A 26,640-nucleotide genomic window follows, 5' to 3' on the forward strand; every position below is an offset into this window, starting at 1 on the left:
CTAGTGGGTATCAGGTGGTTTCGCCGACAAACCATTTCGCCGATAACAGTGGTTGTCTCGCCGACACGCTTTTATCGCTAGTGTAGTTTTATTGCTAGTGTATTACCTGTATTACGAGAAATGATTTCTATGGTTGTATCTCTATCGGGATGATTTTTGAACACATGCTCACAAAAAAGTAGGGATGTGTTTTCAGCTGTTGGTTTGGAGTATTGAAGCACCGTAAAGTTTGCTATGTGAGTACGAGAAAAATACCAATTTTACGCATTCAGGGTTCCTTAGAAATTTATGAGCTAAAAAATAAATACAATTTTCCATCCATCCACATGTTTTATATATTGGTGCCCCCCCCCCCCTGCTTTGATAAATCCTGTAAGCACCCCCTGTCGTGTACTGTTTCAGGGAGCTAACGTTCTAAATTCTTACTCAGTCGTTGCGCACTGGGCGCGCGAGTCTTCCCCGTCCGCCGAAATGGGTATTACCCTACTCGAATCACCGAATTCTCCACACTTTCCAAAAATTAAACCCTCCACTCAGCAATAATAACTTTTCGAGAGGAAACAGCCGAAAACTCTCCGAAATTCATAAGCAACAAAATTCTTCCAGACTAATTTGGTAAAGAAACAATGCTGTTTATTTAAGCTCATAATTCAGATATCATCAAAATACTAAACGCCAAATCTTCAAACAAACCATAAAAAATGTTTTCCACAGGCAATCTTTGTATCCCATGATCCACCTCGGTGGTAGACATGACGTCATTACCAAACAAAAACACGACGAAATAGGAAACATGGCGGCCGACAGGGGAATCCAAAGCCCTGCCAGAACTTTTCCGCTTTCTAATTTAGATTTTAGTACTGTCGCCGCCAGGATAGTGTAGTTTTAATCTCAAATATGCCTTGGTACTTTCCTTGGTCCGATTTTATCAAGAAAAGGGCCTGTAGGTACCTTTTACAACACTATTTAGGCAATTTTCTGCAAGAGAAACTGACCCTCGAACAGCTAACTGTAGACTTGTACAATGGAACCGGCCGAGTTGAGAACGTTCCGTTGGATGTTTGGGTAAGATACCGATTCAGATGAATGTGGCCTTCTCATCTAAGGTTTTAATTGAAAGCATTCCCCTCACGAAGCCGAAGTTTGAGGTCATGTATTGTAATCGCAATAGGTGATATGATATTATCCCAAAAAAGTAAAGCTTTTACTATGCGCTTTCAGATTCAACAAAAACATTTTCGGTTTGGTGGCAGTTAATGTCCCAACTATTGTTTACTCTGAACTGACATTGTCTTATTTGTTTTTCTGTGTCTACACTGATGTTTATTTCAGTCTGTCTCTTCCATACATTTAATTGCTGAATTAGCATATTATTCAATCTGTCCACCAACCTTTGTACTTTAAACGTTTTCTTTTTACAAATACATGTCATAAGCATATTATAAATGTGGGGTCCGTTTATACCTTTATCAGTCTATTTTTTATAGAGTATCTCCTAAATACATCTTTGATACCCACAACATTGTACCTGTATATTTATTGCTTTTTGTTTTTCCAAGAAATTTTTTTACTGGAAATGGTGAATGGAGCATTCACTTAATTTAATTATATAGATATTTAGATAGCAGCAAAATATTGCTATGTCTGGATAACCTCTTTTTTATATATATTCTGAATTTTATGGACACACTTAAAAACATTTTCAGCCTTGAAATGCTCCAAAAATAAGAATGGCCCTGAAAATTACTTGATCTTAAAAAAAGGAATGTATTGATTAACCATTATTTGGCATTGATGATTTTTCAGTCTGTCAATGAGATGCTTGAGAGTAGTGGCATGCCGTTTGAGATTATAGATGGCTACATTCACAGGATCTCAGTTTCTGTGCCATGGTCGGCACTTTTGAGTGACAGCTGCTGTATGGACATACAAGGACTGGAGCTAACTCTGGCAATGAGGCAGAGAGCAGATTCCACAGGTACTGTACATTGGGTGGTGAGACACTATGAGGCTCAAACTTGGCTTGTCTGTCTGTCCTTCCATTCGGTTTTTTGTCTTTTCATCTGTCTGTCCCTGCTAATGAATTTTTGTGTATAGCCATCTTTTTATCTTACCGGTTTAATAAGAAATGCTACAGACAAGATTAGAATAACTCAGTATAGTAGGCGTGGTGGAAATAAGGCCCGATTCATATATCGCTCTCCTGCTGTGCCGAATCTAATATTTATATCAACACAAATACATGTTATGTAAGTGTTTGTTCAGATGTTGGACAAAATAAATCATGCCCAATAGTTAGCATGTAATAAAAGTTGACATGACAGGCCTGTAGCCAGGGGTATTCGGTAGATTTGGAAGAACCACCCCACTAGACTGGAAGGTTCGCTCTTTATGAAGGACAATTTAGTACCACAGCAAGCTAGGGAGAGCTATCTCCCTAGCTTGAGAAAAGGTCTCCTAAACGAAACTCCCGCTCAAAATCCTGGCTACTGGCCTACATGATGCACATTTTCTGTTACACGAAATACATAAAAAATATGGAATTGGATTTGGCACATGAAAAGCTTGAAGTTTTAATTGGTGTCGTACTTTTGCTATGAATTGGTGCAGCCACACTTAGTGCTGTTGCTAAACATTTGGCACTGCAGAAGTGTGATGTATGAATCAGGCCTTACAAGGATATATATCTCAACATGTTTGAAATTGTATGTTGTATGCTCTGTGAAAACAGAGTAACTGCACTCACTGATGTTTTCAGCATTAGCCATTTTCTACTTCCATCTACCACAACCCTCTAACGTACTGCCCTTTTCTGTTCATCTTTCTGTTTTTATAATCTGTGCATGTGGAATATTCCAGGTAGCATGACTGAGTCCATGATCTTTAACAACATGACGACCAGCATGGAGCTAGCTCAGGAGTGTCTGCGCCAAGCTCCCTCCCCTGGTGAAGAGCAAGCTGAAGCCACACAACAGTTTGAGGGCCTGGAGTCTTTTGCACAAACCATAGAGTCAGGTTAGAGTGCCAGTTCTTCGCCTAGCTCCTCTAAGTTGGCCTGATTCCGGAGTCTGACTATTTATTAGGGGGAGGGGAAGCATGTTGAGGGGAAAGATGGGGAAGGCAACCTCAAGAAGATGGTGCATCATTCTCATGATCGCAGATTCAGTAGGGTCATCATGCATTTTGTTCTCCGAAAGCAAGGGGCGGATCCTGGAGTTCCAAAAGGATGGGGGGGGAGGGGCAAAAAGTCTGAAAATAAGGGGGGACTCGGCCCACCCCTAGATCCGCCCCTGCGAAGAATTCATTCCCTTGTACTCTCATGGGATTTAGCTACAAACTTCTAGTCTTTTTTCACTTGGTTGCTCAAGGAAAAACCCCTCCCCCAACCTCCACCACTGGGGATCTTGATACTTCATGCCTTTAAGCTCCACCCCTGGGGATCTTGATACTACCCATGCCTTGAAGGATAAATATAATGTGTATATCCTCAAGTAAGGTGTTTCTATTTGCTTCCTCAGTGCTTGCAAGGATCAAGCTGGCCTTTGCTGACACGGTCATCAGGATAGAACACTTACCCAAAGACACTAAAAGTGGAATTGGCCTAGAGCTACACATTAAAAGGTGACTAGGGCAGTTTTTTAGTTAGCGATGATGGATAGAGCATGATAACTATGATGATAAGTGGGTTTTAGAATGTCATATTGGGATTATGATGAAGTTGATGTTAGCTGACCTTTTTTTCACCAAAAAAATTAATATTATCTGAAAGCAAACCGCAACAAGGAGACTTTTTTGGTTTGGAGGGTAAATCTCCCAAAAGCCTCCTAGTTTTTACTTAAATGAGAAATAAAGCTGAACAATAAAATGAGTGATGCTTATAAAGTATGGTGGTGGTGATGATGATGATATTATTTGGGATGGAGAAAAGTATACTCAGCAGTGATGATTTTTAGAGAAGAAATACCTCAGTTCTCTACATTTGGGGGCTGTTTAGGCTAATGATTGTCATGGTAATAATGACAGTATTTGTTGATAATACTGTTCTATTCTTATTTCAGGATTGATTACTCTGATCTCTCTACTGAGCTTGCTGAAGGAGACAACCAGTACAAACCAAAAAGTGTCTATGAGCCTGCTGCATTTGCTTATAAAAACCTCAAGATCTATGGCATCTCGGCCTACCTCGATGAATTCCATGAAACTGCTAGAACAGTCCCCTCAACTATTGGCCACAGGTCCCCTGACTCTCCTCCCCCCTCTCCTAACAGTGGGGCTAGCTCACCCCCCATCAGCCTTGGTTCTATGGGTAACCTCGCTAACGAACTGTATGACAAGTCAAAGCTCTCACAGACCAGCCTTCTGCCTGCAATACAGATTGCAAACTTTGCCGGTAACCAGGAAGTGAAGCTAAGAGTTAAGCAGAACTCAGCAATACCAGGGACTAAGGTACTGTACACTGTAGAGTCAAGCACATAGTACACTTATTTCAAATAAGGTTGCACTCGGGGAAGGGTCAGTACGCAGCTCTTACAAGCTGCAATTTGATTGGGCAAATGAACAATATCCGCACCTCAACACAAAGAACGACAAGAATAGAGACAAAAGAACTCCTTTGTAGGACAAAGATAATTGGAGACAAAGCAGCTGCGTACTTAATCTCGCGGAATCCATGTATTGTAACCAGCAGTGCTTCATGGGTATCAAATAAATCAGAAAATAAGTAAAAACCAGGATAAGAAAGTTTTAAACATTTTTATTTACGTACTTCTAAATGTTCAAATGGCAGACAGAGACCTGGATTCATCCATATGTCAACCATGAACCACTACGGGTTAGGTTACATTGATTCTCAGGTGCAATCTTAATTGAAAGAGAAAGTCGAGCATAGGAACTCCAAACATTTGAAAAAAATAGTGTATGCTCGACAAAGTGCTTGGCGACTTTATAGACAACCATGAACAAAGCACTATACATAATATAAAAGATATGACGCTAAAAACAAGATATGATTCATATATTTTATGTGACAAAACATGACTATCAATTTTGAATATAAAATGTGGACGGTAGACACGTTTTTTTTAAATTATGACAAAATTTATGTTGGAAGTTTTAATTGGTCTAGTTTAGAATATTAAGAATGTATCAACTCTAAGATTGTGGCAAAGTTGAGCTGTTCCTTGCTATAACCTAAAAACATGACTCTCTTCTACCTCCCACCTTATTCAGTTTAATCATATATTTGTATGAGAACCAAAGGAAACATGCGCTTTTCCCTGTACAAATCATTGATTTATCTATTTTATTGTAGTTTTTTATTTATGTCCCAGATTGATGTAGAGTGCTTCCTGGGCACATTAAATCTTTTCCTGGCACCCAGACAAGTTCATTTACTGCTGGAATTAGCCAGTGGCCTCTCTGTAGCAGGTAAGTTAAAAATCTTATGATATATTTTAACAAAGATACACTTATCAGTCGTGTGCTAACCACTTTCCGATCCAAATACATAATTCATAAATCTAAATACGCATAGAATGAATGGGACTGAGGAACAGAAACTTGTAAGCCAACATACTGTGTGATCAGTCAAGTTCATGGTTGAGAATAAGAAAGACACTCCCTGTCACGAATTGACCCTGTGAGAGGCACATGCAATGCGGTAACACACTGCACCATCTTTGATCACAATCATCCTTTCTAACTTGTTCAACTTCTTATAAGATCTTCTTTGCTTAGAATAACCTTGCCAATAATAAATTGTCTCAAATGATATTTCCATAGATTCCACCTCAACACCAGAAGAGAAGAAAAAGACTGTGAATAAACCAATGGGGCCTGATGACTTCAAGCGGATAGAGGAGGACTTGCAGAACCAGCTGACCTCCAAGAGACACACAAGTAGACAGAATGAGGGTCAGAACAGGGTAGACTCATGGAACTTTAGCTTTGAATCATCAAGCACTGTGGAGAACTCTACCAATCTCTCATCTGGGGCAGACTATGACAGGTATTTATTGCACAACGAAACAAGGGTGGTGGATTGGGGATGGATTGTACGGAACGCATGCCACCAAATAAATAGAATGAATAAAGAGGCTATGCTCATGTTATTAGTATACTGAATCTCTTGCCTTGAACAGAATTTGATGGTTTTGAATGGAAAGAAATGAAATGAAAACTAGGCAGGTAGAAATACTGCTAGGCGTGGTTTATCACAAATGATAAAACTAGATGCTCAAAGAGTAGCAGTGAATTGTGTCAATTGAACCTAGTCAAAAGCACTAGGAAAGCAGCTTTAGATCTCACGCCGCCTTCCCTGTCAAAAAAATCTACGTCACTATTTGACTTTTGCTGTAGTGCGCTGTCACTCAATATGCTCTTGACCAATCACAGCCCAAAGCAAGGCCTTTCTGATAGCGGGGCATTTGGGGAGTACAAGATCCGCCATGTGGATTTCCACTATAAACTGAAAATTCTTCTTTTTATAGACCGAAATTCTTAGATTGTTCATTGCTCCCTAGAGTGACAGGGTTGGGTGACACCCTGTCTGTTGCCTTAATGGGCTCTCTGTTTAGTGTACTTAATGATGAAGAAAATATGGACTTAGTAACTATTTTTTATGAGGGGCTATTGTTACTCCAATGTAACATTATGGGACGACATCATGTCACCTTCACTAATATATGGGCTTTTTTAAGTGTCCTGGATGATGAAGAGGAGAAGTTCTACTCCATGCCCTCTGCTGGCTGCCAATGGGCTCAAGACATCTTGCCGCCTTTGGAAGAGCCTCAACTCCCAGAGGATATGCTTGGCTTCAAGAAACCATCAGGATCCTACATCAGCCAGGGGCTAGGAACCCTCCCCAAGCTTGGTCCCTCAGGTGGGGTAGGGTAGGGTAGGGTAGGGTAGGGTAGGGTAGGGTAGGGTAGTATTTAGTGGTGTTGGTTCCTGTACCTGAGAAACTGCGACATCTCATTTGTAATCCTAGGGTACTCTAGTGTGTAGGGGCGTTGGTCTCTGTACCTGGGGACCTGCCACTGCTCAGTGTTCGGTGGTATAGCCTAAAGTGGTACCTTCCAATGTACCCAATGTCATCCCCAAGCTTGGTCCATCATCAGTAATTGTTATCGTTTTTTTATTATAGGGCAGAGTCTTACTCAAGCAGCCAGTAGCGTCTTTCTAAGCAGTCAAGCAACAAGTCAAGGCTCTGTACCTAGTAAGCTCTTTTTTTTTTGGTTGCAGTTGTTTGCTCTCTAGTACATGTGCCTTTCACTACTGGTTTCCGAATTCCGATTCTAACGTGATTTGAATTGTGTTTTTTTTTATTGTGTAATTTACAGGTAAGCCAGCCAGCATTTCCCCTTTGTCGCCTGTTAACCCTGGCCTCGCAGGTATCGCCGCTCTGGATGACCCCTACCCCGAAGCCATGCGTCTCAAACTCAAGCTAAGCAGCGCAGCTATCACCGTCCTCCATGTCGACCCAGTACTCTCACCTGTCACTGACCACAGGGCTCCCGATGACGTCGATAACATGTCGTCCAGTCACCCTTTGCTTCAGATGGCCGAGGGTTATTTTCATGCCCTGGGCACGTATGTGTTCGGAGGGAAGGATTTTGAGGGGATGAAGGATCGGCTTGTGGACGCTTGCCCAAATGACCACCTCAGGTAAGGACAAGAAAACAGGCTACTAACCCTAAGCCTGGTCCCTGGCTCTCTGACCAGGTTTCCTGTGGTAAGATATTTGACGTCACAGGAAAAGGTCGTCGCAGACCTCACGCTTTCTTACTACTTATTTACGAGCTCAGAAGCCCGTTAAGTATGCCATGTGGTGGAGCGTATTTGGGCTTGTCTGTCTGGCGATGAGATAATTTTGTCTTCCATTTCATGCTCATTTGGTAAGAGCAGATGTGCGATGTCTAAACGTATGGTCTAAATTTTGAAAGGCTTTAAATTTGTTCACATGTCCTATCCATAACAGCAAAATTGTGCTATGACTTTTTTTTATAAGATAACATCTATCTGATGGCAACGCTTCAATTAAACCCCTTTAAAATGTGGAGGTATTTAGATAACCTTAGAGTTAATTGCCACCGTCTCTTAACGGTGTCCACTCAAAAGAGGTAACAATTACAGTGTTTGAGTGGCCGAGGTTCTACCATTTGATGACGATTGATGTGGTTGATAAAGTTTAATATTACCGCACATGCTCTCATGGTTATTTCGGCTGACAGGTGCATCGTGGCGCCGTTCAGTTTGGAGTTGGAGCGGAGCGCGACCAGCATGCACCAGACCTTCACTAGCGAGGTGACCGTGGGAAGGTTGGAACTACTGGAATACCTGTTTGACCGGTCATCGACCAATAGCACGCCGTCATCGCCATACGCCACGACTCAGGTAAGGAGCTACGTGCGCGCCTTGATTTGATCCGCAGGGAGATGTGTAAACTATAGCGACCTTAAACAAACTCAACGCGAACACAATAGACCGTTGCGCGCGCGTTCAAAATGCCAGAGATTGGCGGGCCACAGCTGATCCAACATGCGGACAGAAGGGAATGTAACTCCTAAACTTCGCGAAAGTAGCACTCTGGTAGTATTTTCTATAGCTTTGTCTGTAAAGTCCACTTCGTACGACATTTAAGATCAGCTGTGGCCCGTCAGTCTGTGTAATTTTTGATGCGCGCGCAACATCGTGGAAACGGTCTATAAACCAAAATTTTGGTGGAGTTACATTGCGACGCGCGCCGTGGCCATCTGGCCATCTTTACAATTTTTTGAGAAACAAACTAACCCCAAAAGTATGCAAGAAACGTACTATCTGATTAGTATTAACTAGCCAACTGGCCGCTAGCCACCGCTAGCCAACGCGCGTGGCAAAAAGTACATTTTTAGTGCGCATCAGAACACGACGGGATCCTCAGCTATGAAGTTTGCGTCACTCAAAACTGTAGTTATCGCGTGCTGAATGGCTAACTTTCTTTAAAACTTTGCCTCGTGGCAACTGTATCACGCGTCGCACTATAACCATCCCCTCAGGTCTTAATTGAATACTTAAATCTCAGTGACTTTTTACGTTAATCGTGTTGCGTGTTGCCGTCCCCATGATAGCGCTGTTTGTACGTGAAAAATTATGGCGTTTCTAACCAAATGAACTGCGTTATTTGACTTGAATGGCTCTGTTTCCAGTTGTTGCACTTCACGGCACAGGAGGATTCAAGGAATGCATTCTTCAGCATGGCCGCACCCAAGCCATGTCTGCGCGCAAAGTATAAAAACACGCAGAGAACGGCCTCACCGGTAAGACATGCCTTCCTGGCTTGGTGTACTTCACGCGTACGCAAGATCAAAACAAAACGTTCTCGTATAGTTCTCCTAATCGCATGGTTTGGACGTACACACACTAACAGCAAGGCGTTGTATCGCGTCTCAACGTCTTATAAAGGCTTGATGTAGCATGCAACGTGAAAGATATTTCCTAGTTTAGCCACCTCCAAAATCATTGTAGCGCGCGCGCGCGTCAAATCTTGCATGTAGCAGCAAAGATATGTTTCTTGGATAGTTGAGAAACATTTTCGTGCCGCGCGCTACATGTTTTTGGTGGTGGCTAAACTAGGAATCATTTAGGAGACATGTCGCTCGCTACATGTTTTTGGTGGTGGCTAAAATAGGAATCATTTAGGAGACATGTCGCACGCTACATGTTTTTGGTGGTGGCTAAACTTGGAATAATTAAGGAGACATGTCGCGCGCTTCATGTTTTTGGCGGTGGCTAAACTAAGAATCATTTAGGAGACATGTCGCGCGCTACATGTTTTTGGTGGTGGCTAAACTAGGAATCATTTAGGAAACATGTCGCGCTCCTAGTTCATGCCTATAAAAAAGTTTTATTAGGTCGCTGATTATTAGGTCAGCTTGATAACGAATTTATTCGTGCCGCTACAGGGGGTGATTCAAACGCGTAACCCCATCCTGCCGAAGACGGAGCTGAGCCTGGAGCTGGGCAAGCTGTGCTCCGAGGTGGATATCACGATTATTGACCGGCTCGCAGCAATTATCTACCCGGAATCACTCTACTCGACCCAGTCCCCGACCCAGCACTCGCGCATGTTCAAGTCCCTAAACCCGACTTCTTACGTGAGTATGCGGTCATCGGTATAACTTACCTCTTCCCTTTCCTTAGACGCAGAGAGTTTTTCTGGGTGGACTGGATGGTACATTCGGGGCGCTAAGAGGCAAAAGTGATTAGAAGAAATTACACAGTTGTTTTTTGGGGATATGAGGGGAAATACAGATAGTATAGCGAAACAAGTCAATCTTATCTGATTCATTAGAAAAAAAAATACAGCAAAAGTTAAAGATGTAAAAATAGTCGTCATGTGTTTTGTGCCTGTCGGTTAAGTCGTCATGTGTTTTTAGCCTGTCTGTAAAAGTCGTCATATGTATTGGGCCGTCGGCAAAAGTCTACATGTGTTTTGAACCTGTCGCTTAAAGTTTTCATCTTTTTGAGCCTATCGGTAAAGTCGTCATTAGTTTTGAGCTTGTCGGTAAAACTCGTGATTTGTTTTAAGACTGTGGGTTAAAGTCGTCATATTATTTGAGCATGTCGGTAAAGTCGTCATTAGTTTTGAGCTTGTCGGTAAAACTCGTCATTTGTTTTAAGACTGTGGGTTAAAGTCGTCATATTATTTGAGCATGTCGGTAAAGTCGTCATTAGTTTTGAGCTTGTCGGTGAAACTCGTCATTTGTTATAAGACTGTGGGTTAAAGTCGTCATATTATTTGAGCATGTCGGTAAAGTCGTCATTAGTTTTGAGCTTGTCGGTAAAACTCGTCATTTGTTATAAGACTGTGGGTTAAAGTCGTCATATTATTTGAGCATGTCGGCAAAAGTCTACATGTGTTTTGAACCTGTCGCTTTAAGTTTTCATCTTTTTGAGCCTATCGGTAAAGTCGTCATTAGTTTTGAGCTTGTCGGTAAAACTCGTGATTTGTTTTAAGACTGTGGGTGAGAGTCGTCATATTATTTGAGCATGTCGGTAAAGTCGTCATTAGTTTTGAGCTTGTCGGTAAAACTCGTCATTTGTTATAAGACTGTGGGTTGAAGCATGTCGGTAAAGTCATGTGTTTTGGGGCTGTCATTAAATGTCGTCTTGTTTTTATTATGTGTACAGAATCAGCAAGTAGTATTCACGCAAGCCCTCGATGAAGGACCTGTCAATGACCAGCGGTTAAACGTGTCATTGTCATGCCCGGAGCTCAGTGTCATGCTCAGGTACGCGATACACATAGTTGCAAAACAACAATAACAGTGGACAAGACTCTGGTAGATTGACAGTTAAACAGCACACTGGACAAATAAATATAGATAGAACATAAACTGTAACAAATTATCAGCATTTCTAAAATCCCTTGTCAATTGACTTCATTTTGCTGGTACAGACCACCTGTGTTGAAAAAATGGCGGAAAATTGCACTTGAGCGTTATTCGGAGAATTGTCATTCTCTTCGGACAAATGTTATATTCCCAAAATAAAAAGTAAAAAAATGAAAAATTAACTTTGGAAGATAACTCTATGTCACAAAACTGGTAAAGCACGGCTAGATATGGGGACCTGTTATAGCTCACAATCCATAAGGAAGTCACCAATTGTGAATAATTGTGGCTCGAATAAGATCTTTTCAGCTGAAGGATCAAAGCTTTCAGAAAAAAAAACAACTCCTATAAAATCGGACAATTCCCTCAGGTTCCCCATCCCTGATCTGCGTCCGGTGGTGGAGCGTCGACCCTGGTGGAAGCAGGCTGTCCGGGACGAGTCCCTCTTGCTGGTGTTCTCGGCGTTCAAGTTTAACACTGTGGTGTGTTCGGCGGACCCAGCAGCCAGCTATGAACTACGATTCCAACAAATGGACGGTGTGTACTGCTTTTAAGGCTCGATTACCAGCCGTTTCTAGGGGCATGCAGTATGTGACCAAACCATGTACATTAGTGGGGCGGAGGATCTTTTAAGATCTGCAACGCCCTAGCTCGACTGGAAATAGAGGCTAACTGTTTATAGTTCTAAGATGTTACTGAACTCATGATTTTCCATCCAAAACTGCTGTTGACTGCTTTTTCATTTTTTGAAAATGTGTCTTGTAGATGGTGAGGTTCGAAATTAAAGCTTTGTTTTCTGTATGGCGTTTTGTTACTCAAACCAACATTTAAGCCAGGCGCGCACCCAGGATTGGCTGAGGGTGGGGGGTGCGCCGTCACAGGTATCATATGAAAAAATCACAGTATTTAAATTTTCCTTTTTGTCAAGCAAAACAGCTTAGCTTTTTCGCAATACAACGTATTTGAATGTGCTCGGTCTGATTGGTGGCTTTGCTCTATCGTTTGTCTCATAGGCTACTACAAGGAGAGCGCAGGTGCGACCCCAATACCCGTCATGCACTCCAGTCCCCTAGCTACCGACAACGAAAACAGCAACGGCGGTTTCGATTGGCCGAGGTATATTATGCGAGCGACCGAAGATAACAACAAGGAAAAGGAGCTCAGTGGTTTTCGCTATTCCATCTGCTAGATACCCTAGAAGCGCAAGCCTGAGCTTACTCCCACAGTAGGAGATCTTTAGAGAGGTCTCAGAGCTCGATCTCAGGCTCAATACAGAAACATTTAGAAAATATTGGGGGGCACAGCCATGCCCCTAATGGCCATTATCTTATAAAAATAATAATGGAAGGACACGTGCCCCCAGTGCCCCACCCCCTGCTACGGCTCTGGATATGGATACCATCAGTACATGTAAACCCAGGGATTCATATAGCTTTATATTTTTTGTTGATATCTATATTATATTAGGTAATCATCTCCAGATGCCATGTCGTATCCCCTAGAACGAATATCATCTCTATGTTATTCACTATATATGTCTGTATATTCTTCACAGTCTAGGAGAGATTCACTCGGGAAAACTCTCCTCTAAGCTGGCTAGGGGCTAATCCCCATATTACTTTTATCCTTTATGAATCTGTCTTGTTTTCTAGCTTTGTCATCACCTCAGACCCAGTAGTACCCCCTAAGAAGATCTATCATTCAGGAGCAATCCTTCCTCTCGGCTCACTAGAAGCATACTACCTTATTGATTTTAAGCCTTGTTTTCGTCTTGTTTTACCAACCAGGGTCGTATCTGTCTTGTTTTGTAGCTTTGTCGTCACCTCAAACCCAGTAGTATCAATTAAGGAGGTTCTATTAGGGGAATTCCTTCCTCTCAGCTTACTAGAAGCATACCACCTTTAACCCTTGTATTTGTCTTGTGTTACCGCCAGAGTTTCCATCACCACGCACCCCGTAGTAACCCTATCCGTCCTAGAGGAGGTCCACTCGGAGGAGAACTCACCTCTCATCTCACTAAAAGCATACCTTTTAAACCCTTTTGTTTGGTTTGTATAATCGCCAGGGTTGTCATCACCACGCAGCCGTTAGTGCCCCTATCCGTCCTAGAGGAGGTCCACTCGGGGGAGAACTCACCTCTCAGCTCACTAGAAGCATACCCCGTTATAAAAAACAAACCGTCTCCTTTCTCCTCGAAGCCGGTCATGTTTGAAGCAGAGGAGGTAGGTGCACTATTTACAGTATTTTTTCATAAAAATACAACGATGCTTATCAAGCGTAAGGCGAGGCGTTTCCACACATGTTCATATAAATATTTTTCGTTATTTGAATTTTCTGTATTTTATATCTTTTGTGTCTTCTTGTGTCTACAACTTGGCTTTTTCTACAAAATATTATGTCAGACAATTTGTAGTACAAAACATCCCCTAAAATCGTATTTTTGTCATAGCTGGTGCTTCCTGGAAACCAGGAAGACATGCATAATTTCCAGCAAGACACCATCGCCACCTCACAGTGCCGGATTGAGTTCACCCTGCCTCGACTGGACATTAACCTGCACACCAAAGACCTCTTTGAGAAGATTTATAATAGGTAGTGTTTCACATAAAAAAACATCAACCTGTGCAGTAAGGTCTTGTTTCGGGAAGATGAAAAACAGGTATTAGTGTAATCATGGTATAGTACCATCGAGAGCTGCAAGATAGCCCAGTTGTACGGACAGAGCTCTTTATTGACTACCATCCAACGCTACTATACTGACCATATTATTTTAGCATTCTTGTTCATAGCCTCCTTACTATTTAACGTCACTATTTTGAAACTATCGTCTTAACATCCTTGTTGATAGTCGATAGTCGTAGTTAGTAGCTAACTCTATGATCATCACTTAGTTATAGCCTTATGATCTCTCGTACCATCTAACACAACTATGCTAACTCTATTATCATAACTTAGTTATAGCCTTACACGATCCTCCATACCATCTAAAGCAACAGTGTTAACTCCGTGATCTTCTCCCGACTTTTTCAGGATCGCCAGTGACCTGTTACTATGGGAACCCGCGGCACCCTGCCCTGTAGACAGGCCCGACACATATGGGACAAACATAACCACCGCCGGACTGGACCTAGCCAGTCAGCTTATCCATGCACAGGGTGGTGACAAGTTCGTCATGTGTCGCTCAGGGCTGCGTAGCTATGATGGTAGGTCTGATTTACTCTACTATTAATATAACCACCAACAGACCGGACTAAGCCAGTCACCTACTACCTCATGTCCATCCAAGACGGCGACAAGTTCGTCATGTGTCGCTCAGGGCTGCGTAGCTATGATGGTAGGTCTGATTTACTCTACTATTAATATAACCACCAACAGACCGGACTAAGCCGGTCACCTACATCACGTCCGTCCAAGAGGGCGACAAATTCGTCGTGTCCCACAGTGCTGCGTAGCTATGATAGTAGGTCAGGTGTAATTGGATCCATATATCACCCGATAACATCGCCTGGTTGATGGTAGGTCATTCGTGGCTCTATTGGATGTACCTCCCCCATGCTAGGGTTTCATGCCGTACGAAGCACACCAATAACATTTCAATCGCGAGTTCCGCACATCGCATCGATACCTCTTCTTCTGTACGCTTTCAGTTCTCCACTGGGAAATGTTGAGCCTGTGATACAGTGCATGCCACTGTCGCTTGTTTAGCTAAAAAAATGTCAATCAACTCCTTAGTTATTGTTTACATCCGAAAATACATCGTTTTATTTGCGTGCTCCTGAGTCGGTTGCTATTGTTTATTCATCGCGCCTATTACCTTAATTTTGTTTAATAGACTCCTCGTCAGACGACGAAGATAGCAGTAGCCTTACCTCCCCTGAGCACAGATATCGTCGAACCAACTCGGACCATAACGGCCAAACATTGCTATCCATCACCCTCAACGTGTCCAGGGGAAGGCTAGCGCTCTTCCCGAACAGTGAGGTAGGTACCTTGATTTCCCATCTACGTAACATGATTATGGGTCTCTTGGAATCCTGTGAGTTTTGGGTTTGTTTCGTTTTATATTCTTATAAAAAAAATAACATTTTGTGTTATATAATTGCTAATTGCTGTTGTGAAATAGCGTGTTCAGGAGCTATATAAAGGTTAGCCTGCATAGAAAGCGCTTCTTTGGAGTTTCAGCGGAAATGGAGACCGAGAATTTTGCCGCGGTAAAACACAATGAGAGGAATAAGGGTCGCATTCCCCATTCTTCGCGCGGCCATATTCGCTCGATTTTTTTTACATCGCTAGGTCTATATTTCCTCAAAAGCTCAAGCTATATTTCCTCAAATGTGTGTCCAATTTTGATTTAAAAATAGCTTTTGTGTTTTTGATTGGCGGAAAACAGTAGGCTGTCGAAGAGTTGAAAATCCGTTGTGAGAGTTCGCAGAATATTAAAAACCCCAGTAACGTTTTGATGCCCTCCACAGAAGATTACCCATAATTTGTCTTCCACCATCACCATAATACACACTATAATAAATTCCCCTATTCTTCTCTAGAACCCATCTTGCAAAGATTCAAAGCACGATGCCCCGTCAACCAAGCAGGAACCGTGTCTTGGCGAGATCATGGTGGAGCTGGATGACTTGTCCTTCTTCGCCGCCGCCTGTTACAAGGGCAACGTGGATCTCAGCTACATCTGTCTCCAGGCCAAGAAAGGCACGCTTTACCACGCCCCAATTGTCCCTAGCAACGCACACGTAGCCATGGAAACGGCCTTCTCAGGGGCGGAGCTCCAGTCTACAATGTACCTGTCCGAGCACTGCGAGAGGCCTGCGAATGGAGACTCGGTCGAGCCCATGTTGTCACTGGCAGTCAAGTCCTTACTTGATCCTTCTAAAAATGTGAAGGCAAGTATCAGTCATATCTGAGTAATTTACGTCACAAAGTATAGAGACTCAGAGCTTTACTCGTCACTCGACCACGCAGCTCTGCGTGAGATGAGCCTCTTGAACCCAGTCGCACATTAATAGCTAAACTATAACCTGAATTAGCCTAAATGTTATGAGTCTATTTGTAATTCACAACTCGAGTTCTGCTGCCACAGTGAAGTTGAACAGCTGTATGATTGTTATGACATGTATAGGGACACGTTGGGAAGAAGACAGATATTAACAGCGCATCGTTTGAACGAGCTGTTATCCTTTATTACCGCAGGAGATCTTATTTACCCTTGGGCTTCGGGACGCGACGATACGTCATCGGATTTTCCCGTCCAATCGGCTCTGGCTATCACAGGTAACGAGGCTTTATCATGCAACGATTCTTCACTTGTACTGAGCATCAATTCTCCTCATTCTGTAATGTAATGCAGGTGTCTGATTACATGGATGTGGTGGATGAACCCGTTCTTGGTTTCGTGCCACCTGCTGTACTCACGGTACTACACACGCATGTCTGGAGTGGAGCTATTGATTACAGGTCAGTACAAATGGTTGGGCTACTCAACTAGCGTGAGCAGGTATGGAAACAGTCCCTGTATTATTGGGGATAATAACATATAGTTGACAAGACCCATAGTGCACTGTCTGTAACCATATTTGAAAATGCTTTCTCTAATTATATTTGCGTTTTTTGTATGCCTTTCCTTTTTTTGTTGTAAACCGAGCCAACAGTGGTGGGAGATTCTTTTTCTTGTCAGACCGATCCACGTACCGCTACGAGTCCTGCTAACCTTCGGCTCATTCAGCGTGTCCAGTAACCTGACGATCGAGTCTTCCATTTCCCTGCTCAGGTGAGAAAAAACACGATTGAGTCTTCCATCTTCCTGCTCAGGTGAGAAAAACACGATCGAGTCTTCCATCTTCCTGCTGAGGTGAGAATTAACACACGATCGAGTCTTCCATCTTCCTGATGAGGTGAGAACTAACACACGATCGAGTCTTCAATCTTCCTGCTGAGGTGAGAAATAACATACCATCGTGACTTCCATCTTCCTGCTGAGGTGAGAAATAACACACGATGGAGTCTCCCACCTTCTTGCACAGGTGAGTAACAGCTTACGATCAAGTCTTCCACCTCCTTGCTCAGCTAAAGGACAAACCACGATCATGCCTTCCATCTCCCTGCTCAGGAAGGGATAATAACAGGATCGCGTCTTCCATCTTCCTTTCAGCAGCCAACGACTTAACCCAGAGATAAGGAATTGCGGGCAGTACGAAAGCTATAATTCTCCTTTCACGGATGATTTCATTTCAACCCTATTTAATGCTTTTTTATCCTTTTCGTAGGTTTATCATCGACGACGCTGCCTTGCACTTATCTGATAAATGCAGCGGCCCCGCCAATTTACGAAGTAAGTCTCTGATTTCATGTTGATATTGTATTCAAGCAGTTCTACAATAACATTAGAAGACATGCTTGTAAGCTAAAATCCAAATTTACTCCTGCTGTGTGTTTTCTAGATTGGTGACTTCATAGCTCTCTATTGTTGTTTTAAGAGCATATGCGAATGTCGAGCTTAAATCAGCCGTACAGCTAAATGTTTGATTAATTTTTTTACAGATTACGTATGCGTGATGGACATCGGATTATTCCAGCTCTCTCTTCTCACTAGCGACGGCAGTGAACAGGTTGGTGATGACGTCCAGATTCTTTTACTTCCTGCATGTCATATAATGTTATTTTTTTACATATTGTTCATTTATCCTAAGGGCAGTGCCCCTCATAGGACCTCTTGTCCCGTTGCACCTTTTCCATTTGAACTAACTTCTTTGTTTTATATGTTTGGTATTGTATTAGTAGCTGTTGTTGTTGACTCAATAATTTTGAAAAAATAAAAAATAAAAGCGTAATTGTGATCATCACTCTTGCGCTGTTTTGGCTTGATTGAAGTCTACAGGAAAAAAAAAATATATATATATATTGTACATATTTGTACCGTCAGAGAGGGGACGCACGAATCTGCTGTATGTATCAATCGCACTGGTATGGACTACGTGCGCAGCTTCTATATTTACTTTCGATTAACAAGGCGTTTATGCGTTTCAGCACCCCAAGGTTGAACTGCGCATGTCCAGTAACACGCTGAATGTGCGCACGTGTTCAGACTCCTTCTCAGCCCTCCTCCGCCTTATCCAGTACATCGCCGCCGATGGAGACATGGTACCAAGTTACGAAACCGAGGAGCCGGACCCAGCCAGCGCGCCACCGGTAAGACTACGGTACAGGGATACCGTAAGTTTCTGTCGAAAATATTGTGAATGAGAGCTTATAGGTTCCGCGCCTGGTTTTCTGCGCAGACTCCAAGTCGTTGCCCCGCTGACCCGCCTGTTCAGCAAGGCGAAGTGGACGAGGGTCAAATGAGCTCGCTGATGCGGGAGGCCATGGCTGATGACGTCACTGCTGATAGTGGTGGCGAGAGTGACAAGGTAATCACATGGCCATATGTTTTTTGTCTTCTTGTATAGGTCAAAGTTATTTGGTCTACGCAATACTGAAAAGGATGGGGGATAAATGGATAACAAATTATCGGGACATATTAGATAATCCTGCTTTAAATTTTGTCGTTTTTTTTTTCAACTCGCTCGGCTAACTCTTTATTAGGATAGTTCCTACCACATTTGGTAGTCTGTTTATTTGTCGCCCTTGAACAGTTTTTGTTAAAGTTTTCCTTGAAGGAATTCGTTTTCACTTTTTGGCTAGAGCGTTACCTTTTGTGGTTCATTCAAATATTTTAAAATCTATTTTCTTTCGCCTAGGATGAGGATGATACGCCAGATATATCCCAAGAAGTATCACGCTCACCCAAGAGGGACCTATTTCTATTCCCGGACGATAAACCGGACAAGACGATTCAAGTACCAGACACATCTCGACAGACCAGTTGGCGAGAGGGAAAAGATGACGCTAGTGATGAGGAAAAGGACGAGAGTGATGATGATGATGATGAATTCTGTATCCTTGATCACCCTGATCGGGAGCCCGAGGTACGCTACATCTTCTTGAATATTGTATTAGGAAGAGAGGGCGGTCACTTTACATGGAAAAGGAGGGGGGGAGGTTGAAAAAGGATCCCATAGAAAAGGAATGTGTTGCCTTGTTGTTATTTATCATTGCTTTAATCAAAGATGGGGAATACCCATCTAAAGGCTGTCCGATTTATTCACCTGTAGTTCAGGGGTGTGTCTTTAGAAAACGCAGGGTGGGGTTCAGAGTAGTTATTCACTGACCACGTATAAACGTATAATTTCAAATCGGCATCCTTAGCTCTGTTGATAGCTCACTAGATCTATCTACGAACTTTGTTTATCCAAATACACACATAAAATTTACCGTCTTCTTAACTACCAACAAAGTGGTCAGCCGGAGTCGACTTCATCTCGTCACATGACCAGGGTGGGTTTCGGACCCGTTGGACCCCCCTTTCTGGACACGCGGCTGTAGTTGTTCCATGCATTTTCCTATTAGCCTGTTTAACAAGCGGAAGGTACTTTGGAACGGGGGGGGGGGGGGGGGGGGGTGATTCGACCGTGCATGCCTTGGCCACTTCATTGGTCTTTGCGTGCGCTATCCTTCATATCCCCTTGTCTTTTATACGTTTTGATTATTACGCTGACTATATTTTCATGTCACTGTTCCTTGCTAGGGGCTAACAGACGACGTCGTCATCAAGACCTTGGTACAGGACAAGATAGAGATTAGAGAGAACCATTTTTCACTTACGGTAGGCTCTATACTGCGCTCTGCTTTGTTTACCACTGATATATCACAGCCGTTTGTAATCGCTCGCTCTTCAGTCTAATACAGTCTGAGAAACTCGCATTGCCTTATCCAGTCCCTTTAGTCACACCACTAACACAATGTTCAACCATATCTTGTATGGCCATCAGATCGGACGAAGTGACCAGCTACGCGCACCTGACCACTACCCGCCCCCAGTGTTCCGCTACTCACTACGCGAGATGTCTGTCATATGGCACATGTACGGTGGGCGCGACCTGGGCAGCGGTCACCAAGAAGAAGAGAAAAAGAAAAAAAGGTAAAAGGCGACAGATCACGTGACTGTTTGGGTGACAAAAAACGTTTCAGCAAGTTTCTTTTTCAGCAGCAATTTGGGTGATTAATTAGCTTTGAATTTGTCACTAAAAATCACGTTACTTTTTAGCATAAGTCCCGTATTCAGCGCCAACTGACTCAATATTCAGCAATAGTGATTATTACACGATTGACACGGTTTCCATTGTTTCTGTAGGGCTTTATTTCACGTACAAACCTCATTAATAGGCAAGTAGCTAAGAGCCCGGGGAGGGTTTTGATATTTAGCAGGGAAGAGCGGGGCTGATGAATTGAATTAGATTGCTCATTACAAATGCAAGGGATGTATATAGATATATCCCGGGGAAGCTCGTATACACCCCTTGCATTTATAATGAGCAATTAAATAAATTCACTGCCTGCACTCTACCATATGGCACTTCGTGGTTGTTCCAATGATGGTTCCGACAAGATCGAAATCCGGAAGAAACTGTTCGGCTTTCGAAAACGTATTCTCTGTCAGTTCGGACATGCCTTCGTCGCTCTCCATCTCAGAAAAATACGAGCGTTATGCAAACTAAAGGGTGCAACAAATCTCATTCAAACGCTTGTGAAATGTCATAAACTGGCCGCGAAGGGAATATTTGGTACAATTAAGATACCAAGGCCTTTGTTTTCAAGGATGAAATAGTTTTCGTGACTATTTAGCACATACCGATGTGGTTGATCGTTAATAGTTTTTTTGATTGCCGTAGAAATTGCAGAAATAACTTTTCTATATATATGCTAATGGCGTATGAATCCTCCACACCACTCTTTGTTTAATCAGGGTTCAATTTCAAAGATAAAGATTCTGAGACACATTTTTGCGTGGAAACCTTTGTCAATCTGTAATAAGTCAGTTAATTACCTCGAGCCTTTGGCAATAAGCGTATACATCCCTCGGCCTGCGGCCGGACAGACGGAGCTAATCTCCTCGTCGTTACTCGCTCCGCACAATAATGTATCACACAAAGCATCCATTTACACCGGTTATTTCAAGCTAGCAACTACTAGTAACGGTTTTTTTACCACTTTATAATTTCATTCGTTGTTGCGCAACAACGAATTCGGCTATATGTAATATTTTAAAAATCGCAAATCATTTCGCAACGTAAAATTAACTTCTTTTAGGATCACATTCGCATCGGACCTGACATCACCGACCAGATCATCGCCCAGGCCCCCGCCCAGCCCATCTGTAACCGCGGCCACACGTGCACAAGGAGGACTGGGCCGGCAGATGAACGTCCTAATGGAGCTACATCTCAACAAGGTACATTGTATCCTGTTCACTTATATCTTATTTGTCTTTTAAAACGTTGTTACAGGGGTTGTAGAATAGCCTACCTGGATAAGACGGGTCCAAATTTCAATCTCTTTCACCCGTCTTTTAAACCTTCTACCTCGATGTTTTTTTTTCCGGACAAGGCGTTTTTGATATGGGAGTGAGGCTGTGGCTGGTTGGAGCTTAACAGGCTTCTTGAAACCTTTCAATCGTTTACGATGCTATAATTTGGTGAAAAAAAGTCACACAAAAAGTTACAAACTGATGTAAAGAAAGTCTGACTTGTCACAGCGTTTTCGCATTTAAATCCACAGGATCCCCACCATCTGAAAGACGGCCCATTTATTTTCCATTGCTATTGCTATATATGACCGCATTTTTATTTATGATTATATTTCACGTTCTGTCGCATGGTTGGGGACCCGGTCTTTTTCGGCTTTGCCCCGGTGCAAACACCACTCAAGAGGACATCTTTTCATTCAGCGCTGTTTTCATCATGATTCGTGCTCTACCAAACAGAAAAAGCTGTGTGACACAAATCCTGTACAATTCACAACGTTCTTTTGACATGGTAGAGTCCTTTTTTCGCCGCAGAAATCTTCGAGCATAGTTTTGTTCTAGAGAATATTTTCCTTTTCTACGGCATATCATAAAATCATGTTCCGCTGTCTGAATCCTGGCGTTGGTATTTTGTCCAGATCCGTTTCCAGTACGAAGACTACCCGGATGACACGGAGCAGGCGTCGCGTCTGGTGTTCCTGGCCCAGGAGGTGGAGATGAGAGACAGGCTGGCAAACTCACAGATCAACAAGTTTCTCTACCAACACACTAGCGAGTCGCGCCCGAAACAGACGCACGCTAATATGGTAAGGCAAACGACCCACGCGAAAATTGTAATGCAAACAGGTTGGGCGTACAACTTTAAGAAAATCACCTGCTGGGTAAAACCTTTTGGGTTATTGATTTTGCTTCCTTATTCCTGAAGGTCGTCGTGAAGATGCTGTACATCAGGCCGGACCCGCAGCTCAAGGCCCAAGAATGCTGTATGCGTGTGTCACTACAACCACTAAGACTTAACGTGGACCAGGTAAGTCACGCAATAGATGTCACACATTTCACTACTTGTCACGTTACTATGCTGTATGCGCGTCTCACTACAACCAATAAGACTCAACGTGGATCAGGTAAGTCACGTCATAGATGTCACACAATGTCCAAACTTTCACGTCATTCTACAGATTGGAGTTTGACAGTTATCTTTTGAATGCACGAAGGTAAGTATAGTTTCTACATCCTAATGATTTGCTTCTCGTTTTTAGGACTCTCTGTTCTTCTTGAGAGATTTTTTTACAGACATCGCGGGTGAGGCTTCAAAGACTTCAAAAGGTAACCAGACAATCTGCTCATCCTCGGGAACCCAGGGCGTCGTGGTCAGCATAACGATGCGGCAGAAGGGGCAGTTACTTCTCTCCCTCCCCCTAGCCTCTCTCTCTCTGCCGGCCGTGTTCCGCCTCGTTACGCCGACCTCCACGGCCTTGTTTCCAAGGGATGCATTCTACTCAATTGTAAAGCCTTTTCCCAAGATTTTCACGTACTTTCCTTGAATAATCGACCGCCGAGGTGGCTATGTGTGTAATTTATGGCTTGTACTAATCTTCTAGGCACCAATAGCGTGGAGTCGAGCCCTATCAAGACGCCCACCCCTCCTAGCACCCTTTCACCCGACTTGTATTCAGAACTCCTCGCCCCGGACCATGAGGAGCTTCCTCTCATCAGATCCACAGAAGAGCTTGAGGATGAATCGGCCCAGGCTCCCACATTCTTTAGATCTTTCATCTTCTCACCGGAAGTGCCAATCAGGCTGGATTATCAGGGCAAGCACGTGGACATGGATCAGGTGGGTGGGCTATACACGTGGACATGGATCAGGTGGGTGGGGCTATACACGAGGGCATTATTTTCCCTTGGTATCCTTTAGTGTTTGATTCTTTTGAAGCTGAGGTTGTTTATCATTTCTCTTGGCCACCAAGCCAAAGGTTTAAGACATTTATCCAACTAGCACGCGAGAATCACATTTTTTTATATTGACACTGACGTCATATTTTGGATAATATTGTCAATTTGGTAGTCAGTCTGTCACGTCCTCATTGGCTTTAATTGGTTTATTTTACAAAACTGTCAAGTTGGCCACGCTAGCTCGTGCCGCACTGCAATATTTGTCAGCCAACAATATCATTCATACTCCCTCTTTTTGTTTTGATCACACTCCTTCTGAAGGGTACGCTGGCAGGTCTTCTGATCGGTCTCGCCCAGCTCAACTGTTCAGAGCTGACGCTGAAGAGGTTGTGTTGCCGCAGTGGACTGCTGGGAATGGACCGCGTGATAGCCTACGCCCTGCAAGAATGGCTCAACGACATCAAGCGCACGCAGCTACCCAGGATCCTTGGAGGAGTGGGGCCTGTACATTCCTTCGTACAGCTTTTCCAGGTAAGCTTTATGTTTTTATCGTGGAGAGCCTTGGCGCCATGCCTTTTCAGGACACTAATTGCTTCCCTAGTGTATAAGATTTGGTGGTGCTATGCCAATAGTTTAAACATGGGCAAATAAAAGTATAAAAACAATCGGCAAAGATTGTAGATCAAAGTGCTTTGGACTCAACAGTGGCAATCTCTTCCCTAGGGTGTCATGGACCTGGTATGGCTACCGATCGAGCAGTACCGTCGAGATGGGCGTGTCATCAGAGGACTGCAGCGTGGCGCCAACTCCTTCACCACCTCGTCTGCCATGGCGTTCCTAGAGCTGACCAACAGAGCTGTACAAATGCTGCAGGTATGAAAAATGTTACTTTACTTGTTGGGATATCACAGAACATTGTATAAAAGCCAGGGGAGGGATGTGGTGAAGTGGGAAGGAAAGAATAACATCCGCCATGGCGTTTCTAGAACTGACCAAATAGGTAAGGCTAAAGCATCGAAGAGAAGGCTAACTGTATGCTGTAGGTCGTCCATTACAGTGTCAGAACTCGACACAGTACTTCTATAATTTCATGGAGAGGAGAGGGTCGCTAGGTCTAAGTCTTTCCATATAGCTCTGCTACTTATTCAACTAACCACAAAGCTTACCACACAAAAGCGATTTACTAACCTGATTTAATGTAAGCGCATTGTGCTACTATGCTTCCTAATGCCAATAGTACCGATTCGCGTTTGTTCTGAATTTTTTCACTTTTAGTCCGCAGCCGAAACCGCCTATGACATGGTAAGCCCAGGCCCCAGCGTCTCCCCATACAGGCGTGGTCGCCATCGCCTTGCTCGGCAGCCGGCAGATCTACGAGAGGGCGTGGCTAATGCTTATAACGTGGTTACTAAGGTGGGGTGAGAATTTCAACAGTGGTCTGGCCTCTACATAATTCTGAAATCTCGTCAGAAATTATGCTCGCAGCTTAGCGCACACAAATAGGCTCCGTTTGGGGAAGCGGCCGCGATTTCGGTTTAATTCTGCGCGAATAAAACGCCGAGTACCTAAACGCCTCCGTGCAAAACCACTAAAGACGTGGTACATACCATTTAAAATGGTGACGTCAAGCGTAATAATTTGAAGCCGTTGTGAGAATATAACTAAAAAACTTACCCTAATAATAATTTTACATTAATAATCGATTACTAAATGTTTTATTGATGCTTGGTTCCATTTATGTGCCAGAGTTTTGATATTCACTTGACCGTGACAGATCTGGCGAGACCCTACCCAACCTTACAATTTTTTTTAACAACCCCGACTTTAAACTCACTCGGACAGTCTTTTATTCTTACCCGGTGCATAAGTAGGGTTACCGACGATGACCGTAAATTTTCGAATTTTCGAGTTTAAAAAAAAAAAAAAAACCCGACAAGATCTATGCTTTGCCAGGTCCGTTAAGTCATTTCTTGCCATGCAGGGTCTCAACCGAACTGCGAGCAACATCGCGAAAGTCGCGCGCGATGAGCACGAGGAGAAAGGCATGACGGGAGCAGTGGGTGGGGTCCTGCGACAGGTACCAGCTACCATGGTACAACCCCTCATACTCGCCACGGAGGCTACCTCCAACGTGATAGGAGGGGTGCGGAATCAGATTCTACCTGACGCAAGGCGGGAGGCAGTTGAGAAATGGAGGGACTGAGAGGGAAGGAAGAGGTGAAAAGCAAAGGAAGTACCAGCAACCATGGTAAAACCCCGTATTCCGGCCACGAAGGCCACCTCTAACGTGATAGCAATTGTGTGGAATTAGATCTTACCGGTAGAAAGAAGGGAAGCAGTAAAATTGGAGGGGACGGCTAGAAAGATGATGAAAGAGGAGTGCAAGGCAGACCCGGAAGGAGCAGTCTATTGGTCGGGTAATCAACGGAAACGAGAAATAAGAGGCTGTTAAAGGACGGGTAAAGCGCCTGTGAATGCGCCTGGAATTATGGCTAGTTGACCGGTCAATCGATTGACGTAAAAGTTTTTCCGTGTAGAATAATTGTCTAGAATAGTTTGACGCGAAATTATTTTCATTTTACGAGCACTGTTTAGCGTAAGATCATCTTATGTTTCATGGCTTCCTACTCCTTTTAAAATGAAAATGTTGTATTTGTTGAGGTTTCTTTGTTTCAACGACATCGTAGCCTTGTATATAAATGTAAAAATATTTTTGTTTCGAAAAATAGGAATGCTTAAAGATTTTATGAAGAGCTGCACATTAGAAACAACTAGGAACGAAATTGTTAATATTGTATTCTGTACAGAAATTACACAATGTGCCTTTTTATTGAACAGAATGTCAATAAAGATACTTTTTATAAATCTTTGATTTTTTTTTGTAATCTGACATTAGGGACACTCTCTCTTCAAGCAGCTCCCGCAAGAATCATTCTCTGGAAACAGTCTCCCCTTTATTTTTGA

The 26,640-nt window shown here is 43.1% G+C and overlaps 1 protein-coding gene across 3 annotated transcripts; it reads left to right on the plus strand.

Moving 5' to 3' along the window:
* Positions 1-114: 114 nt before the first annotated feature.
* LOC5504956 (autophagy-related protein 2 homolog B) lies at positions 115-26,541 on the plus strand. 3 transcript variants are annotated; one of them, XM_032373333.2, is made up of 40 exons: positions 115-236; positions 1,807-1,978; positions 2,860-3,015; positions 3,519-3,621; positions 4,059-4,446; positions 5,331-5,427; positions 5,782-6,007; positions 6,699-6,880; positions 7,145-7,216; positions 7,341-7,665; positions 8,232-8,394; positions 9,186-9,296; positions 9,942-10,133; positions 11,170-11,270; positions 11,743-11,909; positions 12,386-12,488; positions 13,438-13,594; positions 13,822-13,964; positions 14,403-14,575; positions 15,205-15,353; positions 15,917-16,267; positions 16,575-16,655; positions 16,732-16,838; positions 17,059-17,151; positions 17,648-17,712; positions 17,922-17,989; positions 18,408-18,569; positions 18,659-18,787; positions 19,118-19,345; positions 20,005-20,082; positions 20,249-20,397; positions 21,567-21,708; positions 22,419-22,586; positions 22,706-22,807; positions 23,040-23,106; positions 23,382-23,617; positions 23,998-24,207; positions 24,400-24,549; positions 24,952-25,089; positions 25,658-26,541. In XM_032373333.2, exons 2-40 carry the CDS (start codon positions 1,819-1,821, stop codon positions 25,877-25,879), a joined length of 6,114 nt encoding a protein of 2,037 aa, XP_032229224.2. In that variant the 5' UTR covers positions 115-236; positions 1,807-1,818; the 3' UTR covers positions 25,880-26,541. The 3 variants fall into 3 exon arrangements, with proteins under 3 accessions (XP_032229224.2, XP_032229222.2, XP_032229225.2); XM_032373331.2 differs by lacking the exon at positions 115-236 and adding an exon at positions 769-1,065; XM_032373334.2 differs by lacking the exons at positions 115-236; positions 24,400-24,549; positions 24,952-25,089; positions 25,658-26,541 and adding an exon at positions 769-1,065 and having other exon boundaries at positions 23,382-23,649; positions 23,998-24,033.
* Positions 26,542-26,640: the final 99 nt, after the last annotated feature.

Source organism: Nematostella vectensis, chromosome 7 (assembly GCF_932526225.1).
Source record: "Nematostella vectensis chromosome 7, jaNemVect1.1, whole genome shotgun sequence".
NCBI classification, from domain to species: domain Eukaryota; kingdom Metazoa; phylum Cnidaria; class Anthozoa; order Actiniaria; family Edwardsiidae; genus Nematostella; species Nematostella vectensis.

What these genes read in the sequence shown, in the direction of transcription:
- LOC5504956 (XM_032373331.2), top strand. Translation starts at nt 898, where the DNA reads ATGCCTTGGTACTTTCCTTGGTCCGATTTTATCAAGAAAAGGGCCTGT. An exon ending in CCCTAAACCCGACTTCTTAC is followed by an intron (nt 10,134 to 11,169) that starts GTGAGTATGCGG and finishes TTATGTGTACAG; the next exon opens with AATCAGCAAGTAGTATTCAC. An exon ending in GAGCTCAGTGTCATGCTCAG is followed by an intron (nt 11,271 to 11,742) that starts GTACGCGATACA and finishes CAATTCCCTCAG; the next exon opens with GTTCCCCATCCCTGATCTGC.